This window comes from Patella vulgata, chromosome 3, assembly GCF_932274485.2.
Source record: "Patella vulgata chromosome 3, xgPatVulg1.2, whole genome shotgun sequence".
Lineage (NCBI taxonomy): Eukaryota > Metazoa > Mollusca > Gastropoda > Patellidae > Patella > Patella vulgata.
Window position 1 is genome coordinate 37,529,235 of NC_065881.2, and position 20,096 is coordinate 37,549,330.

General features: G+C 34.1%; 1 protein-coding gene across 2 annotated transcripts in view; it reads left to right on the top strand.

Annotated features, from left to right (window-relative positions):
* The window catches only part of LOC126814461 (tetraspanin-5), a 55,263-nt gene extending 46,620 nt beyond the window's left edge, over window positions 1–8,643 (top strand). Inside the window, exons 7-9 of one of the 2 annotated variants that reach the window (XM_050539607.2) lie at window positions 893–963; window positions 2,411–2,433; window positions 6,866–8,643. In XM_050539607.2, the coding sequence (XP_050395564.1) occupies window positions 893–963; window positions 2,411–2,429 (90 nt within the window). In that variant the 3' untranslated portion in view covers window positions 2,430–2,433; window positions 6,866–8,643. The remainder of the gene's footprint in view (window positions 1–892; window positions 964–2,410; window positions 2,434–6,865) is intronic. The other variant, XM_050539606.2, reaches the window with a different exon arrangement.
* The last annotated feature ends 11,453 nt before the right edge of the window (window positions 8,644–20,096 follow it).

A 20,096-nucleotide genomic window follows, 5' to 3' on the forward strand; every position in this document is an offset into this window, starting at 1 on the left:
AAGCAGGTAACCTACGGGTCAGTACGCTTTCATTCTGTCGTATTACGGAAACACATAATTTTCTTGGAATGTTTACGGACGTAAACTTTTTTTGTATTTGGAACACGATATGCTGCATAACATTAACATAAAACTATTTGTAGTTGAAGGGAACGAAAGCCTCCCATTTTTATACCGGTAGAAATTATGGCCTATACAATACCATGAAAATTTACTTATTTGCTATACAATCAAGAGGAACTGCTAATCAATTTTCAGATTGATGTGCTCTTTTTTTTAAACATCCAATAATTGCTAATCAATTTTTTTTTCTTATCATATACCCTGATATATAGCAGGGTTACAGATACGGTTTACATTTTAATTAATTCCAAATTTTTTTAACTGACTTTGTTGATTTTAAATCCAAGAAAGTTCAGTTTTCCGGAATATTTTTGTTCTTATTAAAGGTTTAGATATTTCATCCTCATAGTAACTGAATTATTGCCCTTTGTTTACTTAAATCAATGAAAATTCAGTTTTTTGAATTTCTTTTTCTTTTTTTTTTAATAAACTTGGAGATATTTGATTGAAATTTTGTACACTGCTCTATATAGCAGAGTTATAGATCAGGGGCCTTATTCATTGTAAAAAAATTAAGCTAAAATACTTTAGGGATACAGCCTTTTTATTGGTTAAGGGTTACAAAAACTGGTGTACATTTTAGCTTTAAGCCAATCAAAAGGCTGCATTCTTAAAATATTTTAGATTAAAATTTTGTGAATAAGGCCCCAGATTTGTGTTTTGTGGGATTCAGTTATTTTTTATACACCCCCATTTGTATTTCAAGTGTTGACCTTGAACACTTTTAATAAAAATCAAATGTATAATATTTATATATTTTTTATTTCAGTTGATAGGCATTTGTTTGGCTCGAATGTTGGAAGGACAAATATTAGATCAGGTTGCTCGATGGGAACGAAGGTATAGATAAATACATTTACCTCCATTCTTCCTGCCTCATCAACTTCTGGCAGCTTTTCTATTTGACTTATTTATTCCTATAATGTGCGGCCTTGCTGTTTATAAAAACTTGGATTATTTTCTTTGTAGTTTGTAGCATTTAAATATTATAATAGCATTCTACAGTAGTGTAAAGTTAGAACCTTAATAAAGCCATTTTAAAATAATATTCTGCCTCTCAGGTAGTCCTTCATCACTTATGCCTATGGCCTGTTTTTATTTTTAAAAATACAGTCTCATTAATTAAATATTTTAACCAAGTTACAGGAAATAATCCAGAAATATATCATAGGCTCAATTATCAAGTACACAACCCTGATAAATGTTATTACTGGATACTCATATATTCATCTAAACAATGTGAGATAAATGTAGTGCCTTGAAATGTGATGTTTATTAGAAGTCATTTATCAAAGTGGTGATCCTTTGACAAAATAAAAACACAAAATATAGTAAATGAAACTCGTGCATCAGATTTTTGGTAAGCATTAACTTACAACCAAAATGTATTTTTTGTATGGCCTAATTTAACAATTTTTTGAAGGTAAACCGAAAACTGGTGCGATATGTACATCAAATATCAATATTTTATTATTCACTTTTTTTCTTCTATAGAACATAAAATGACTTCCAGATTTGAATTGCTATTATTTTTAAAATACTGCAAACACAATCTCATTTTCTTTATTTTTTTTTGTATTTATATTGTGATGTAGGGGTGTAGGATTAAAATATATTATATCAAAAATATTAATATCCTTCCAAATGGTAATGCTAGTAAAGGTACAAATAAAAAAATTGCTATTATCTCAGCCACCTGAAATAAAAATTGATATTATTTTAATCATGTGTAAATTTAGATTAAATTTGGGGAAAACAAATTCATATATATATATCAATGCTCAAAGTGTGTATAAATACTCAGTTGAAAACAATATCACTGTATACTTTTCATTTTTGAAATATTTTTCGGGCAATGTTAAAGTCTTCATCTTTAGTTGATGGTTTTGTTTCTCATGTTTTTTGATTATACTTGCCGTGTTTATCACATTTTTTTGTTTTATTCTTGTTTTGATATATAATGTTCTGAAGATTTTTATATTTTCTTGATCTAGCATCTTCCTTAACATACTAACAATCAAAATATACTTGTGTTAATGTGTACATACCATTTTTTTTACATCTATTAATTGTTAATATTTAAGCCAATTTAAAGATACTTAGGATATTTTTATATTCATTATTTTATATTAACACTGATTTTCATGTTGATCATATAAATATGAGATTAACCGATATCGTCAGTCAACCTTCTAGTCCAAATGATGTCAGAACTTGTGCCATCTTCTTTGGTGGGCTGATGATATAATATATTCTTATGATGACATATATTTTCTTCTGCTGGCAGACCGTATGTAATAGGATAATATAGTAAGTTAATTAATTTAAAATGGTGATAGATGACATTCCATAATTCAGTTAGCCATTCCTTATTATTTATAATTGTCTGATTTAGGGATTTTTAATTTAGCAATCTGATTAAAATACAGATGTATATTTCATTTCATTTTTTTATACTTTCGATGGCCTCTACTACATGAAGATCTGACTGCTTGTAGCGATAAGTCGTGTCAGAGGTCATACAAGCAGCTTTTGACGCTATGACGTCAGACATTTGATTAACCAATCAACCTTGATGTTTCTAGTGGATTACCCACAGTTCCGTGCACCTCACGCCAAAAGCTTGCCATAACAGATCGTTCCATTGCCTAAACCCTCACATCATCCAGAACACATCAATGATAACAACTCTTCCAGATCCTAGTGTAGTAAAGACAAGTAAAACGAAATTTTGAACTATAAAAAAACGAAAGGAAATAGGATCTGTGTTTTAATCAGATTGTTAATTTAGTTTTCCATGCTATATCATTCTTTTTTTCTGATGGGTTTTTTCTTTTGATAAATGTAATTCATATTTGTATATCACATCAAAGTAGAGGAGATTATTATTTCAAGGGCAATACATATTCAAATTATTGCATGAAAGGAAATTTGCTTTGCTCAAATATGGTTCTTATACTGTTGGTTTTAAGTTATGCTACACTATCTATTACTCAGATGTTGGTAGCACAGTAAGAATTTGTTTTAATAAATGTGACTTCAAGCATTTATTTATTGTACAGAAAGTTGAGTTTCCTATTTTTAAGCCTATACCAAACATTCCAATTCCAAAATTTCATTAGAAATTAGCCACATAATATATGTAAAATTATTTCTACTGAATAAAAATAAGACTTTGCTCTTGAAAATTGATTCTTCAATATGTACATTTATCTGTTGCAATAGGCAGCTCTAAGATTTACAGATATTAGAATTATATGATTTAAATAATGTATTATAGTACCAGTATATCATCAATAAGCGATATCTTCCCAAAGCTGTGTATAAAGAGATAAAAAAAAAAGATTTTATAGTTAATTAGGTGAAAATTAGAATTGATGATCTGCCAGTGTTTCTATTAGACCAGGAATATGTGTCATACAAAATGGTATATTATATCACATTGTATAGGCCATTTTATGTGATATGCATATGGGATAGTTTCGTTCAATTGAAAAATATAGTAAGGGTTTTTTTTCTATTTACATGTGGAACTTTTTAATAATCAGCAATTAAATTTTTATAGGAATGTTTATCCTGATCTTGCCAGGTTTGATATAAGGTTTAATTAGCCCACTGATGATATTATTTTCATAGTTTACAAAACCTTGTTTTTCTGGAAGACAAAAATTACATTTGTATTAAATATTCATAAATTTGATTTTTCAAACATGTATAGTCATGTTGCTTTGCTTTGCTTTGCTTTGCTTTGCTTTGCATCTAATATTAAAATACAGTATCATGAATCAGCCTATGTATTTCAGCTATCCTATTCTTACAAAATGAAGCATAAGTTTTTCAAGTTTTTTTCTCTTTAAATATTTATGTATATAAGCATTGTTTATACAAAGTGCCTTCTGTTTTCACTATATATTATTGTTTGTTTTTTTTTTGATGTTACTCTGGCCAATATTGTGTGCAGTTCCGCCTGTCCGTCTACAATTTGTTTGTGTACACTCTACAGGTCACAACTTTTATCCGATTTTGACAAAACTTTAAATATAGGTTATCTCCCAAAGATCTTGGTTCCTTTCGAAATTGGCATGTATCGGACCGTAACTTCATAGATTATGGCCCCTGATTGTATGAAAAAGCTTGTGGACACTCTAGAGGTCACAATTTTTATCCGATTCACCCAAAGATCTAAGACCATTTCAATATTCACACATATCAGACAGTAACTTCCAGTATTATGGTGTTTTTAGCTTGTTTCTAGAGGTCACAATTTTTATCCGATTTAAAAAAAAAACGTTTTTAAATATATCACTGTTACACCATAATGATGATTATGTTTAAATTTCATAAAAGTATGTAATACTAAGGTTGTGGACCCTCCAGGGGTCACAATTTTGATCCAATTTTAATGAAACTTAAGATATATGTTTATATCCCAAAGATATCGGTTCCTTTCGATATTCCTGCATATCGGACAATAACTTCCTGGATTATGGCTGCTGATTGTGTGGAAAATCACTTTTTTTTTCTTTTTTATTAGCTTATTCTCTGTCCATCTCTTGTAAAATGTTGGCGTGTCTTGCATGGCAACCGCTTGTTGAAAGAGATTTTACAATTGCCTATGAGTAAAAGGTGTCAATACGCTTTTATTTTTGATATTCCTCACAATTTATGATTCGATAGATCTGATACAATTCAGAAAAATATCTTCCTTGTGATTTGAAGATATTAGCACCATGTTGCGGGTAAAAAGATTCAAACATTAGGCCATGAAAAAAAAAAATTCTGGTTCTGCAATATTTAAAAGGGTCAACACACCGTTTCTATTTTTAAAAAAAAAAAAATAAAAAGTCTCATTAATTGTCGCACATTCATGTTTCCTCTGGAAGTGTATCGTTACAGAAAAGTATGACCTGAAACCCCATTTCATTTCACATAAACCCAATAAGATAATTGTAGTGCCTTGAATTGTGAAGTTTGTGACAAGTCAATTAGCCACATGATCCTTTGACAAAATTAAAAACCTCCCTCCAGCATCAAGGAATGTCTGAGAACCAGAATATTTTTTTGTATGACCTTAAAGTCTCTGAAAGTCATTTGTGGGATTGAGGAATTCCTTGTAAACTACAATATTGTGAAACTTGAATCTCTAATGGGAATATTAGACCAAAAATCATTCTGTATTACAATTCATCAACATTCAAGATCCTTTGCAGATGTTATACATGTACACAGGATATGGGCAAAAGCCTGCACTTGCCTGTAACCTTCGCTAAAATCTTTTGATGGACCTCTTTTTAATCTGCTGGAAGATGAGTTACCGTCTATATATTTTGATTTTGTTAATCATACATTATGCAAGAGCTAAATCTACCTATTGCAAGTCTTTCTTTAGGCCTGAAATGTTATCTAAATTATTAGACATTAATTAACTGATCCAGGCCATAATCAACTCTCGATGGCATCAGAGTTCTCCGATATTAAACAGATTAGAACAGTTCAGCCATATTTTGATTTAATTTAAAAATGAATGAGTGAGACTTAGCTTCGAACAACCAGTACGGTGGTTGCAATTATTGCATACGGTTCATTCAAATTATTCATTTTACATTATTTATTTTCGAACGACTAGCTTTTTATCTAAATCTTACATAATGTATCTTTAAATAAACAATTTGAGTACATTTTAGCATGGATTAAGCTGTGGAAAATGCCAATCAGGCTCAGAGATTTTAATTAACTTTTGTGTAAAACAAGTATTAATTTTCATAATACTTGGCTTATAAAGTCTTGACACGATTATGAAAGGAATTGTTTACAGTGGATGGAATTATTAGAAATTGTGAGGAATGTCAGATTTGAAACTAAGTACTCTTGTATTTTATAGGTTATATTTGTACATACATATTTAACTATAAAATAAATAATATTCCATATTTACACTCATTAAACATTTATAGGTCAAGGTATATATAGAGACAGTATGCCTAGTTTTAACTTAGCTTTTTTGCAATCAGAGTGGGTCAATAATTTTCCACACAAACTAGTTGATTCATTATAGAATTTTCTATAATTTTCTAGATTTGCTGAATTCTCTAGCATACCAAATAAAGTAAAGCTTAAATATAGAATTGTGGTCTATATTGTTGTTACCTCTGGCCATCCATCATCCACAATTTCTTGTGAACACTCTACGGACTACATTTAACATGTGATCTGTTTAAAATTTATATGTGTTGTTTACATAAGTGAGAAAAAGGTAGTCTCTATCATTCAGACAAATATTCTACCCAGGAGGTTTTGGGTGTCCGAGACTAAGAAAAAGGAGCCTATTGAACTTCAACAATTACCGTTTATTAATTCTAGGGTTATGGCTCTTATTTCAATTTGCAGAATCTTGTAAATTGTATAATGACAAAGGTATCATCTGATCTGTAGGAAATTTATGTACATGTACATTATTTAAATTAGTTAAACAAAAATGCCTCTTATTCCAAAGCCAATTATCATCCAATCTGTTTCAAACACCTTTTTTATGAGTTATCACATTTTGACATTTGAAGTTTGTGAAAACAGGGTGGAGTTCTCTATGAATTTTTTAAAACTTTTAAAAGGGCTTAGCTGTATTTGTTAACATTGATCTTAGAGCTAGCACATAGGATTTTGCTGGTGGTGGGGTGGGTTAGGTGGCCAGACAAGCCTATCTAAGTTTCTGCATATTTCAACTGATTTAATTATTATATTCCAGACATCCTCTTCTAGCTGTGCAGTAATTTAAAAGGAGACATGTTTCAACGATTTGAGATTTTAATTTACATATCATTTAATGTACACTGGAGTCAATTGTTATACATGTTCTGTATCTACAATGTACAACGATCATGCCAACACCAGTATGCATTAGTTGTAAGTTTCTAACAAGTGATTGCTCTACTAACAAGCTGTATTAATATTTCCATTTATAACCATGTTAAATGTTGTTATAGTCTGTATTGAAAGCAAACATGGGATTTATTGAAAGCAATATTTTCATGCTTGTTTGATCGCCTTTATCAAACAGATGATACCAATAACGAGTAACCAAGTTAATATGTAAGGGAATATTTATAATGACAAAACAGCAGTGTGAAACCATATACAACAAGTGGTCAAAATAACTAAACAAATTCATCCACAGATCAGTGATTGTCATTTAATAAATTATAGTTCTGAATGTACAGTTGGTTTGTCATAAAATGTTAAGGTCTTGCCATGAATGTTCTTTAGACTGAAATAGGATATGTAAACCTGATTACTAGAATTTTTGTCTGAGTAAATCATCTTTGTGTTTTTTCTAATAAATCTGTTGACCAGTGTTTATGTCCAGTCAGAGATAAATACATACATTTACTTTTGTTGTATCTGCCCATAATAGTGGTAAATATTTATGTGGGATGGTTTGCTACATATAATTATGATAGCAATGTTCAAATTGATTCTTCACAAATACTCTTAAAAAAAAGTAGGGGATATTCAGAAACAATACAAAACTGCGGAAATGCACTGCTGTTTTTATTAGAGGTAACCAGTGTATGTTAATAACAGGCCAATTGCCTACACATGAACATAAACAGTACATATGGGCGGCTTATCTGACAGCCCCATTTCACCCGCAAAGAGATACACTGTCAAAAGTGAAAATGGACGTTTTTGATGTGTGTCTTAATAATGAGTAATTGCTCCACCAATCCTCAGACATTCTGCAATTCGTCGTGGCATGTTCCTAATCAACCGTCCAATCACGATTTGGGGCAATCTGACCCACTCCCCTTGCATTGCAAAGGCCAATACTTGCGGTGTTGTCCGTTGACATTGACGTCGACGAACACGTCTCCCCATGAAAATAAACGTAACACACTAAAGCAAAGATACGCTAAACAGTAAATCTTATGCAAGAACAGATAGGAATGCTAACATGGATAGATAAACCAGGACGCGGCAGTTTCCATCAACCCTTCCTTGAAGTGTCAAATTTGACAATGAACCCCTCCCACGTGTATGGCGCTATTGGGTGTCGTATGTGCAGCTCAGTGGTTCTGTTGGGGCGATAAGTTCTTCATCTGTGAACATACTCTCAAAGCATGTCAAGTGTCCATGACTATTTATCATATCACAACCTGCTTAGGTATAAAATTTGCATTTCAATATCCCCTACTTTTTTTAAGAGGATATATGCTTATATACTTTTAAGTATTTTTAAAGTAGGCAGTAATGCTCCTGTCATGGTTGAGGGTGAATATTTATTGCAGGTCAACAGATTTCTGAAGAATTAACCATATTTTGAATATACATGTATTATGCTTATGATTAAATTGATATGTTCAAAACAAATGAGTTTATTATACTGTTTACATTTATTTTTGTAAGACAAGATCTGTTTTATAGAGATCTAATATAATTTTGTTGTATAGACCTATATTATGTTATCTTTTTGAAATTTTGGTTGTACATACAATATTATTTTGAAATAAAATTATTTTCACTACATATTATGTTTATTATAAAGCTAGCCTGATGTAAATTATTGGAATCTATATCAAGCACAAATGCTGCTACTGGGGCCTACTTGTTTCTAGTCTGCAGACTAGTTCATTAGACAAGTGATTAAGGTATCCATGTAATTTTAAAATATATTTCTATAAAGGAGATAAACATCAAAATTTTTTGAAAGGATACATGGTATATTTGGGGTGCACAAGGGGGAAAATCGACGATGGCTGTCATTATCCCTTCAAGGATTATTAAAACCGCTAATCACCATGTGAAATTTAAATCTCTAAAAGGAATATCAGTCTAAAGACGTATCAGTTCTGTTCAGTATTTACAAAGATATGATGAATTGAAAATTTATCATCGTTCGGCATCTAATGCAAACGATATAAACAAGCCAGTGTAACCCTTAAAGGAGCTAAATCGCTAACATTTGGGACCTAGAAATTGACAAAAGTGGGTTGCAACGCATATAATATTGTAATATGAATGTATATAAACTGATTTACATTCAATGGTTTCCGTTTTTACTCCAATTTCAAATCAGTTATGTTCGGCGAAATAAGCCAGCAGTCTCAAGCGAGTGCAAGTTTCTAGCGTCTGGTTATTCCAATCTACATACGCGGTTTGATTTGGTGCAATGTGTCTAGCCTCGTCCCTCGAGTCTCTTGATACAACTGGGGCTGAAGCGCATTATGGTACATGATTCGTGTACCAATGGTAAAATGTTTATTTTGTCTTAAATATCAGATATCAAAAGCCCATCTTTTTCCAGTAAGATCACTCAACATGAATGTTGATTTAATTTGACAAATAAATCGTGTTTTCAATGTTGAAGATTTTGAATGAAATTGAGTTAGAGACTTAGCTACTTTAAATATTGGTCAATCTTTTGATGGGTCTCTTTTAATTAAATTCAATCGAATTCAAGCTGGGAAATATCTACATGTACCGTTGATGGTCTATATTGGTTTAGTTAACAATTTATCGTACATTAATTAAGCAGTGAAAAATTAGATAAAGTCTAATTGTCGATGAGCGGCACGGTCAATTAGCTTATTAGCATATGCCTAATTAATTCCTACTACGGTATGTAGACATTTTAAATTCAAAGAAACGTAGCCGTAGAACGTTAGTCCCGAAAAAATCTTTGTGCCAAGTGGGCGTTAACATTTACTGGTACATTTTTGTTGATTGATATAGACCGTACGGTACAAAATGGAAAGCCGGGTATTTTTCTCGTTTTCTGTATAATGTGTTTCTTGTCATTGTTCAGAAAATGTATCCCAATATGTAAAATTCTATATATCACGTATTCAGATCGATATGCACATCGCACATCCACAACAAACATAGAATACCTGACAACTCATCCCAATAAAAGACAGCTCATCCCAGACAACTCATCCCAATAAAAGACAGCTCATCCTAAGTCAAAAGACAGCTCATCCCAAGTCAAAAGACAACTCATCCCAAGTCAAAAGACAACTCATCCCAAGTTAGAAGACAACTCATCCCAACTTTAAAGCGAGAATTTCAAATTTTCTAAGAAAGTCAAAACATAATTATTTCTATGTCTTTTGCTCAATAGGTTGTCAACTCACAATTATACAATCATAGGTGTCATTCTCACACTTAAATCTCATTTACACAGGAAATAATAACACAATTACCCCCCAATTACCTCCCTTGTTTTCTATTCTCCACCATGGAGTAGATATAATCAAACGTTTGAATTTGAAGAGGAAAATGATAATTTTGCCAATTTCTCAGCTGGCAATAGTGAATTATAGGATTAATAGGATTATTCTTTAACAAGGTAGGACTGTTTATGGATACCATCTAGTATTTTCAGGCTTTATTTTAATAAATTTTAAAAATATAACTTAAAAATATGAAATTTCCGCTTTAAAAAACCCAATCATTCCAAATTGCAAATAAATAATTTACAGTTCAAAACGTTCAACTTTGTAACTTTGGCTGCCATCTTGTTAGTTGTTACGTCATAATGTCGTGAACTCGATATAATTTTAGCCAACCCAGTTCTCCAGTAGAAATCACGACTTCCGAGTCAGTTTTTGTAATTACGAAGGCTATTTACCAATTCGTTAGTTGTATTTTCAATAAAACCGAGGAGTAACGAATACAGCAAAATAATATATATAGTAATCAATATCGGATTTACGAATCATATTAAATTTAAATATTGTCATTGTAAAAGGTGACAAATCACATACAATCACAACACAATAAACTATCATAACATGAGAATACTCTGAGCAGAAACAAATAATTGTCACGATGTCGATGACCAAAAGTGACAATCGACATAATTTGCAATTATAAATAAATAAATATAGCTATAATATTGAATTGTTTATTGCACTATATATAGCCTGCCATAATATGTTTCATGCATATAATTACTGTTTTAATAAACTAGTAATCAATCACTAATTACAATACATTGCAACGAAAGTATACATAGTTTCTTGTCAACAAAAATCAGATACACGATCTCTCATGAACCTCCGATTTGGGCCCAAAGCAGTGTGGCTTCTTAAACTCAACTAAGTTGTTATTTTGTGTTTCCACAGTCAACATTTTTGGAGTTACTGGGTGTTGTTTTGGAGTTTTTAGGTAATTCGACGCGCCCTACGTTATCATAATCATGATGCATATATTTGAAATGAATTCCGGTAGTCTTTCAAATAATTACACCTACAGCGCCTTCACCTGGCCCGTGCAGAGATCAAAATAGTTATTCGTTATTTATTATAATGAATTATGCATTTAAAATAAATTAGTTTTGTGGGAGGAATCGGGGGTTTTCGAGGTTAATTCCAGTATATGTGAATTCCGGTGATTGTAAATTAATTCCGGTGATTAGTCGGGCCCATCAGATGTACGCGATTTTGACAAGAAATTTTAAGCAAGCAAACAAATGGAAAAAACAAAAACCGTGACCACCAGAAGCCAAAATATCAAAAAGAAAATTTTTTCATCACATAAATTATTTGTTTAATTTTCCAATACCCAAGATCGTGTTAACTGGATTCAAACGGAACTTTTCCTGCACACTTGGAGGCGAACTAGTGCATTTCGTTGAATAATTAAAGTAACTCGAGGGCACCTTTTCGGAACGGAGGGCACATAGTCACACACACACACACACACCCACACACCCATACACACACACATACCCTGGTAGGAAATCTCACCGGATTCGAGCGTCATCAAACATTTCCGGTTTCTTTAGTTTTTGCATTTATGAGGGCAGAGTAGGCTATTGCCTACCGACCGAGCACGCCTCTGGTTGCGACCCCATTCCAGAAACTATCATCAGGCCGCGACCCCTCAAAGAACAAAGTCACCTTTTACTATGAAGCATCATCATTATTTACAGATCAAAATGATGGAATGACGAACCAAATCGCGAGCGTGAGAGAGGAAAGATGATTGGCAATGTGGCAAGAGGTGTGTAGATCAGAGATTTGCAAGGGCTGTAGATAAGTTCTAAGCCTACTGTGGAATACCTGTACAAACTCGATGATTTCCATTCATTTTTCTACATCGCCCTTCGAGGTGTACAGACTTTGGCCAACGATGTTGCAAGGCCTTGATGCCGGTTATGAAGAAATTTTCTTCGGCCACCCAATAACGTCGTTCACAGCTGAAATGGCGTCATCATTTTTGGAAACAGGTCTCATCCATGGTTACTAACTAAAACATTATTAGGATCTGCTTCAAAACGGCGCAGATTATTCATTGACGTCAGGAATCTGACACGTCTCTGATCCGTAGTCAAGAGCTTTGGCACCCATCATGCAGAAACGGTTTGTCATTACTAACTCGTTGGTGATAATATGCGCAACCCTCCCATGAGAGATGCTCACAACACCCATGTCATGCAGCCGGATAATGTTTTATTGAATGATTGCTGTTGATGGCTTTCCAGAGCGCGTGTCATGGTCAATGCTTTCTCTGCCACGCTTAAATTACAAAGCCCGCTTCTTTACCGTGGAATATAGAAAGGAGCATCATCCCCTAAAGTGAATACCATGTCGGCATGTATTTGTATTGGGTAAGTCGTTTCAGTTGCAGGTACTTGATGACTGCCCTATAGTTGGTTTGTCCATTTCTGGTGATTTCAATGGGTAAGTTCACAAGATGGTCTGGCACGAAGACAATAATAACAATACAGTTGCAGTTCTTATGTCTACGATTTAGTCAATGATTGTACTTGTTTGTGGCAAAGGTTTGTCTCAACCCAACTGATCTATCCTTTTCAGGCTTAGCCAACCCTCGTATATGCTTTTCATGAAAACATAGCATATTTTTCAAAAGTTTAAGAGCTTGTGAACCCAGGTTTTAATATAATGTAAACTTTGATTGCCACTTCGTTGTTGCTTTGTAATAAATTTGGTTGCCGAAGACCACTAGTGCCAATTCATAGACCACTTGGACCAAAAAAGAGACCACTCGAACCAACCCAAAAGACCACTCGGACCAATTATTTTATATTACAAGACCACTCAGACCAATATTTAGCTTGACTTTGACGTCATTTCAGAGACCTTCTTTCAGCAAGGTCTTCACAGAAATGATAGCCGACATTTTAAAAATAAAATACTGACAATAAATATATTGTTATTTATTTATTATTAAAGTTTAAAACATAGATATAATGGCACTCTTTGATTTTTTTAAAAAGTATATAGGAGAACGTACGCTTTTCTTAAACAATCGTCTATTATTTATAAAACTGTCCATTATTAAATACCAATATTTGACACTTATCTGAAAAATAAACATGTATTTTGGGATAATTTCTTCTCTGAACAAATTAAATTACAGAACATGAAATTACTTTAAAACCTCATAGTTACCGAAATGTCACATGACCGAATGTTGATTTCACGTGTTTATCTACATAAAGAATTCCACTTAAATCCGTCCGTTATATGGCACTTGTCCGTTTGGCACTATTGATTAAAACAGTTACTTTGTAAAAAGAAAGGGAAAAGAAATATCGACAGTCAAATTAAAGAAAGTGGGCGTGCCCCCCCCCCCCCACACACACACATACACCCTACCCCGCCGAACACAGTCTAAAAATACACCAACTTAGGCCTATTATCTTAATACTTAGGCCTATGTCCGATTTGACCTTGCAACTGACAAATCTGATTGGCTAATAATACATGTACATAATGCTATGGTATTATTAGTCTACCCTACTCAATAGATCAACCTCAATCATATATATTATTATATTATAATATAACGCCTATCCAACCGGGTGGAACTGAATCATAGAGGCTTATTGAATAGGGTATACCTCAGTTGCATCGGGTGCTAGATCGATGATACGTTTTTATACGCCCACATTTTCACACCTTCTTTGTGGACACTGTACATGTCATAACTTGATATATAGGTATATATCCCAAAGATCTCGTTTCCTTTCGATATTAGCTTGTATGGGACCGTAACTTCATGGATTATGGCCCCTGACTATACACACTAGAGGCCACAATTATTAGCCCATTTTGATGAAACTGAACATGTGTGTTTATAGCCTAAAAATCTCGATTCCTTGCGATATTGGCGTGCATATCGGACAATAACTTCCTGGATTATGGCCCCGGATTGAACAAAAAAAAATCGCGTTTTGAGCCTGTGGAACCTATATAAGTCACATTTTTTATTCGATTTTAAAAAACGTTCAAATATATCACCGTTACACCATAATGACAGTTGAGTTTGAATTTCGTGAATTGGTTTGTACCTTTGATCTTGTGTCCTGTCACTTATATCAGAGTATATATTAAATTTTAAATCAAAATTTGGACGGCTAGTACCCGCCATATTAACCACAGTACTAAGAATATTATCAATATTTAAATCACTATTATCCTCCATATCGAGTACATTACCAATGTAATCAGTATCCAAATGCTTATCACATATACTTTCATTATTAATATTTGTTTTCGACTGTGTTATAAACATGTCGTCTCGTCCAATATTTTGGACTGTCTGTGTATGCTTGCATTGTATGACTGGAGTGTTTTGTCACATGCATTTATGAGCATGTGCATGGTGTTTTAAGAATATATCCATTATTTTATGGCTTGTTGTTTTAGAAAACTATCCATTATTGCATCTCTATGGTGCTATGTTTTAAGTTTGATAATAGCCTCAGACTGTCCATTATGTAAATACAAAAAAAACAAAAAAAAAAAACTTCGGGGCTCGCGCCCCTCAGTTGTTCTTTCTAATTACATAATGGACAGTCTTCGGCCATTATCCATCACATAGTAATCAAGGTAACAGGTACTTAACAATTGAAATAATTTACAGGCAAGTAGGCTACAGGTAAATAACATGCCTTCTTACTTGATGTGAGGTACGGGTTCATCTACTCGATCGGAGTCTCGGACCATATATAGACCCACACTTTTTATACGCCCACGTATATTGTCGTCGCCCCTGTCCGTCCGTCCACAATTTGTTTGTGGACACTGTACAGGTCACAATTTTTATCCGATTTTGAAGAAACTTGAAATATAGGTCTATCTCCCAAAGATCTCGGTCCTTTCGATATTGGCATGTATCGGACAATAACTTCATGGATTATGGTCCCTGGTTGTACGAAAAATCACGTTTTTAGCTTGTGAACACTATAAAGGTCACAAATTTTATCCGATTTTTATGAAACTTGAAATGCATGTTTATAACCCTAAGATCTTGGTTCCTTTCGATATTCGCGCATATCGGATCGTAACTTCCTGAATTATGGTCCCTGATTGTACGAAAAATCGCGTTTTGAGCTTGTGGTCCCTCTAGAGGTCACAATTTTTATCCGATTTAAAAAACCTTTTTAGGATATCACCGTTACACCTTAATGATGATTGAGTTCGGATTTCGTGAAAATCGGACCAAAATTGCCGCCCTTGTACGCAAGTAGTGTGAAAATATGGTATATCAAGGTTGTGGTTGTGGACGCTTACGGCTGGCCCCCGGGTCCATTCACTCGATTTGATATGTGTTTATTTGGTGCAATGTCTATTTTCTGTCTTGTCCGCAGGTTTATCTTGTAGATTTTTGTTTTACGTGTAGCGCGGTCCTCCTGCACTTACTATTAGAGTAGAGTTTTAACCCTTCGTACTGCAGGATGTTCTCGTTGTCGGATTTTGCTCCTGTTTGCTCACTAAACTTAATATTTAGCGTTTTCCGAGATTCTATCCGGATTATCGCCCTTATTGTTAAAATTGTTTGACGTTCTAACTCATGACGTCAACTGGCAGACTATCGCCATTTAGGAGATATTTAGCGTTTTCCGAGATTCTATCCGGATTATCGCCCTTATTGTTAAAATTGTTTGACGTTCTAACTCATGACGTCAACTGGCAGACTATCGCCATTTAGGAGACGACCACTGTCAAAATTGGTCGCATTATTTCTGTTTTTCTTATTTGTATTCCTGATTGTTTTCAAATTTGAGTGAAGTCTGTGTCACCACAGGCCAGGGATTGTACATCGCAGTGGACGCTTACGGCTGGCCCCCGGATATTTGTTTATTTGGTGCAATGTCTATTTTCTGTCTTGTCCGCAGGTTTATCTTGTAGATTTTTGTTTTACGTGTAATGCGGTTCTCCTGCACTTACTATTAGAGATCACAATTTTCATCCGATTTTGATGAAACTTGGAATGCATGTTTATATCCCAAAGATCTTGGTTCCTTTCGATATTTGTACATATCGGATCTTACCTTCCTGAATTATGGCCCCTGAGTGTACGAAAAATCGCGTTTTGAGCTTGTGGTCTCTCTAGAGGTCACAATTTGTATCCGATTAAAAAAAACCCAACATTTTTGTATATCACCGTTACACCCTAATGATGGTTGAGTTCGAATTTCGTGAAAATCTGACCAAAACTGTCGGACAAAATGGCCGCCCCTTGTACGCAAATAGTGTAAACATCTGGTATATCAATGTGTGAAAATATCACAGTTACACACTAATGATGGTTGAGTTCGAATTTCGGGAAAATCGGACCAAAACTGTCGGACAAAATGGCCGCCCCTTGCATTTTTAGCTTGTGGTTTCTCTAGAGGTCAAAATTATTTTTTCGATTTTAAAAACCGTTTAGATATATCACCATTCCACCATAATGAAGATTGAATTCGAATTTCGGGAAAATCGAAATGAAACTGCCCGACAAAATGGCCGCTCATTGTACGCAAATTGTGTATAAGTATGTAATACAAAGGTTGGGGACCCTCTTGAGGTCACCATTTTTATCCGATTTTGATGAAACTTAAAACATATCTCAGTCCCTTTTGATATTTGCGCATTTCAGACCATGTAACACTATCTTAGTGATAACAGAGAACAGTTTAGTAAATACATGTATAGGATTTATTTACAGCGGAACAGAATATCAAACAGTTACATAGATACAACATGAAATAAACTACATCGGGAACGACATTAACACATAGGACGGTACATAATTATATTAAATCCACTAATCCGCCCCTCTGCCAAGGCAGCGACTGAACTCGGGTGGGGCCATACGCCGGTCTCTCGTCTGCGCCTCGTCTCCGCTCTAGTCGCCTCTCCTCCTCTCCAGTCGTCTGCCTAACTGTCAGCAAACTCCTGATTATATAGCGCCCGACAAACAGGGAATGATTATTGACCAGTGCCTATTCCTTTGAAGTCATGTGGAGCTTATACACAGATCATATGTAGTTTGTGAATGACATATGGGATTAATTACATGTTTAATTACAGATCATAGCCAGTTCACAGGGGCGGATCTAGGAATTTTGAAAAGGGGGGGGGGGGATCCCTGCAACGGGTTGGGAACGGACATATTTGGGTCGGAGAAAAGGCACTTTTAGCAATAAAAAAGGGCACTGTCGAAAATTACGGGGGAGGGGGGGCGAGGGCCCTTGGACCCGCCTCTGGTTCATGCCTTAACAGAAGTATATACAGAGTTGAAAAGTCTATATAATATATTATCAAAAGCAGCTTAGGTCAATAAGTTCTATGCACCCAAATGATCGTTCAATTTGATGAAAGTTATAGAGTACTTTGTCACAGCCATAACTTTCTGGATTATGGCCCCTGATTGTACAAAAAATCATTTTTGTTTTTAGTTTGTTCTCTATCCATCTCTTGCAAAATGTGGGCGTATCCTGCCTGGTAGCCGCTGGTTTAATAGCTGGTCGGTGCTTGGGGTCTTTTCATTATACGATTTCCAGAGATTAAAAAGTTTGCCTTGCATTGATCGAGTCTGCCTTTTCTGGTAACGCTATAACTTGCCTTCGGACACCATTTTTATTTGCAAGGAATCACAAACTATACACGTATCTGACATTTTGACAAATGATAATGAAGTATGTTGTTGTTTGTTGTTGTTTATTAAAGATTCATCGTTGTTGTTGTTGTTGTTTATTACAGATTTAACGTCAAATACAATGAATATGATATTATGGACAGGTTGATTTTATTAAATTATTTACACTTGAAAATTGTTAAAAACACAAAATAATAAAAAAAGGTCCTCGGATTCCAAAGTTTCTTAAAGCACACTTATAAATTCGCTGTCGTGAGAAGAGAGGGCGGGTCATCTTCTCCCTTTGTCTTAATAAAGTTAAAATAGGAGGTCCAACTGACTGATGTTTGGCGTCATCAGGGCGGATTGAAAAAAAACCCGTGGGGGAAAAGAATTCGCTGGCTTTATGTGGAAAAGCGAAGTGCTCGCAGTAAAAACCACATAGCTGGACCCGTAGATTCAACGTCCAATACATCAAATATATTGTGGACAGGTTGGTATAATGAAGTATACATTTTAAGTGTTCATAAACAATATCAGCGCTTTGACATTACTCCAATCACTCCAGTTAAAATTGAATTGTTTTTCTTTGATGTGCTTCACCAATTTGATTAGCTCGTAACACAGGTGAGTACATGTACATACGAATTAATCACAATTGTCGATATTTTGTTAATTGATTTTCTGTGATGTGCTCCATGATGAGAAAATAACACTGTTAAGTACACAACACTTTATTATTTCAAAGAAAACAGATGTATATTAATACAAACGCAATTATCAATTTATTAATAACACTTTATTATTGGTCCGAGCAATCTTTTGTTTTGGTCCGAGTGGTCTTTTTTGCTGGTCCGAGTGGTCTATCAACTGGTCCGACTGTCCATGGTCCGAGTTGTCATGGATTGTCAGCCCTGCCCTTTCTTCACAATTTTGAATTATTCGTAGAACACGCGTAGGAATGTATCAATCATCATTGTAAAAATGCAGCCTAGGCCTAGTCCTAGTGGAATAAGTTCTATCAGTCTTCTGTTTCTCGAAAGCAGGTATCCATGTAGAGGCTTTTGAACTAACTAATTTGCCCCATAAATTGGCCATTTAAAGATACATTATGGGAGATTAGATAAAGAGCTGGCAGTTCTCACCATAATAGTTAAAAACTAGATAATGTAAAGGGGATTTGCTGAAAATTTCAGTCAAATTGATCCCCTCTGAACCGAGATTTTAGCGATTGAATTTTTGGCCTAGCCTCGATTATCATTGCTAAAGTCGGTACTATAAAACACAGAGGCTCGATTATCCATTTCATGATTAAATCATGAATGGAAGTTGAACAGCAAATCGGAACCTAATCCAATAAACATCACAGGCTAGCGATGACATCGACAGTTGATTATTGCCCGGATAAGTTAATTAATGTCTAATTAATAATTTTGAGAACATTTCAGGCCTAAAAAAAACCTGCAATAGGCAGATTTAGCTCTTGCATAATGTATGTATAAATAGGCACAGTACATTGGAAGTTCCTCAGTAAGTATTTATTTTCTGACACCCCCCCCCCCCCAACTAAATTTGTTAAATTTCAAAGCTGTGATATAGTATAGATATTTTTGTTGTTCAAAATAATTGTTTTAAATTTAACATGACAGTAGCAAGTCTCTTTTATGGTCATCGTTATCTTGCAACTTGATCACAGTTCAGTATGTCACATTATTTTACATAATATAGTATTTATTAAATAATACCCATGAGATGTTAACTTAACCTATTTAAATGGTCTTGCGATTATCTCTTATTCAAAAGCGTTAATCTTTGTAAATTTATCTATAATCCCCTAACATGTTTTATTTACTTAGTTCCAAGTAAACGTCTGAACTTTTCTTTTCTAACAGTATGTATTCAATCAATATTTACATATTATAAAGATACAATAATTAATTACGGGATCTGAAAACAAGCCGGAGCTTATATACTAAACAGCAAAAGAAACGTCAGGTTGGTATGTTACTCTGAATAGACGCATTGCATAAAACTTGCCAAATGTTTTTATTGTTTTGTGACAACATCTCCAACTTTACCTGGGCAATAAGGCTCCTTCCCAA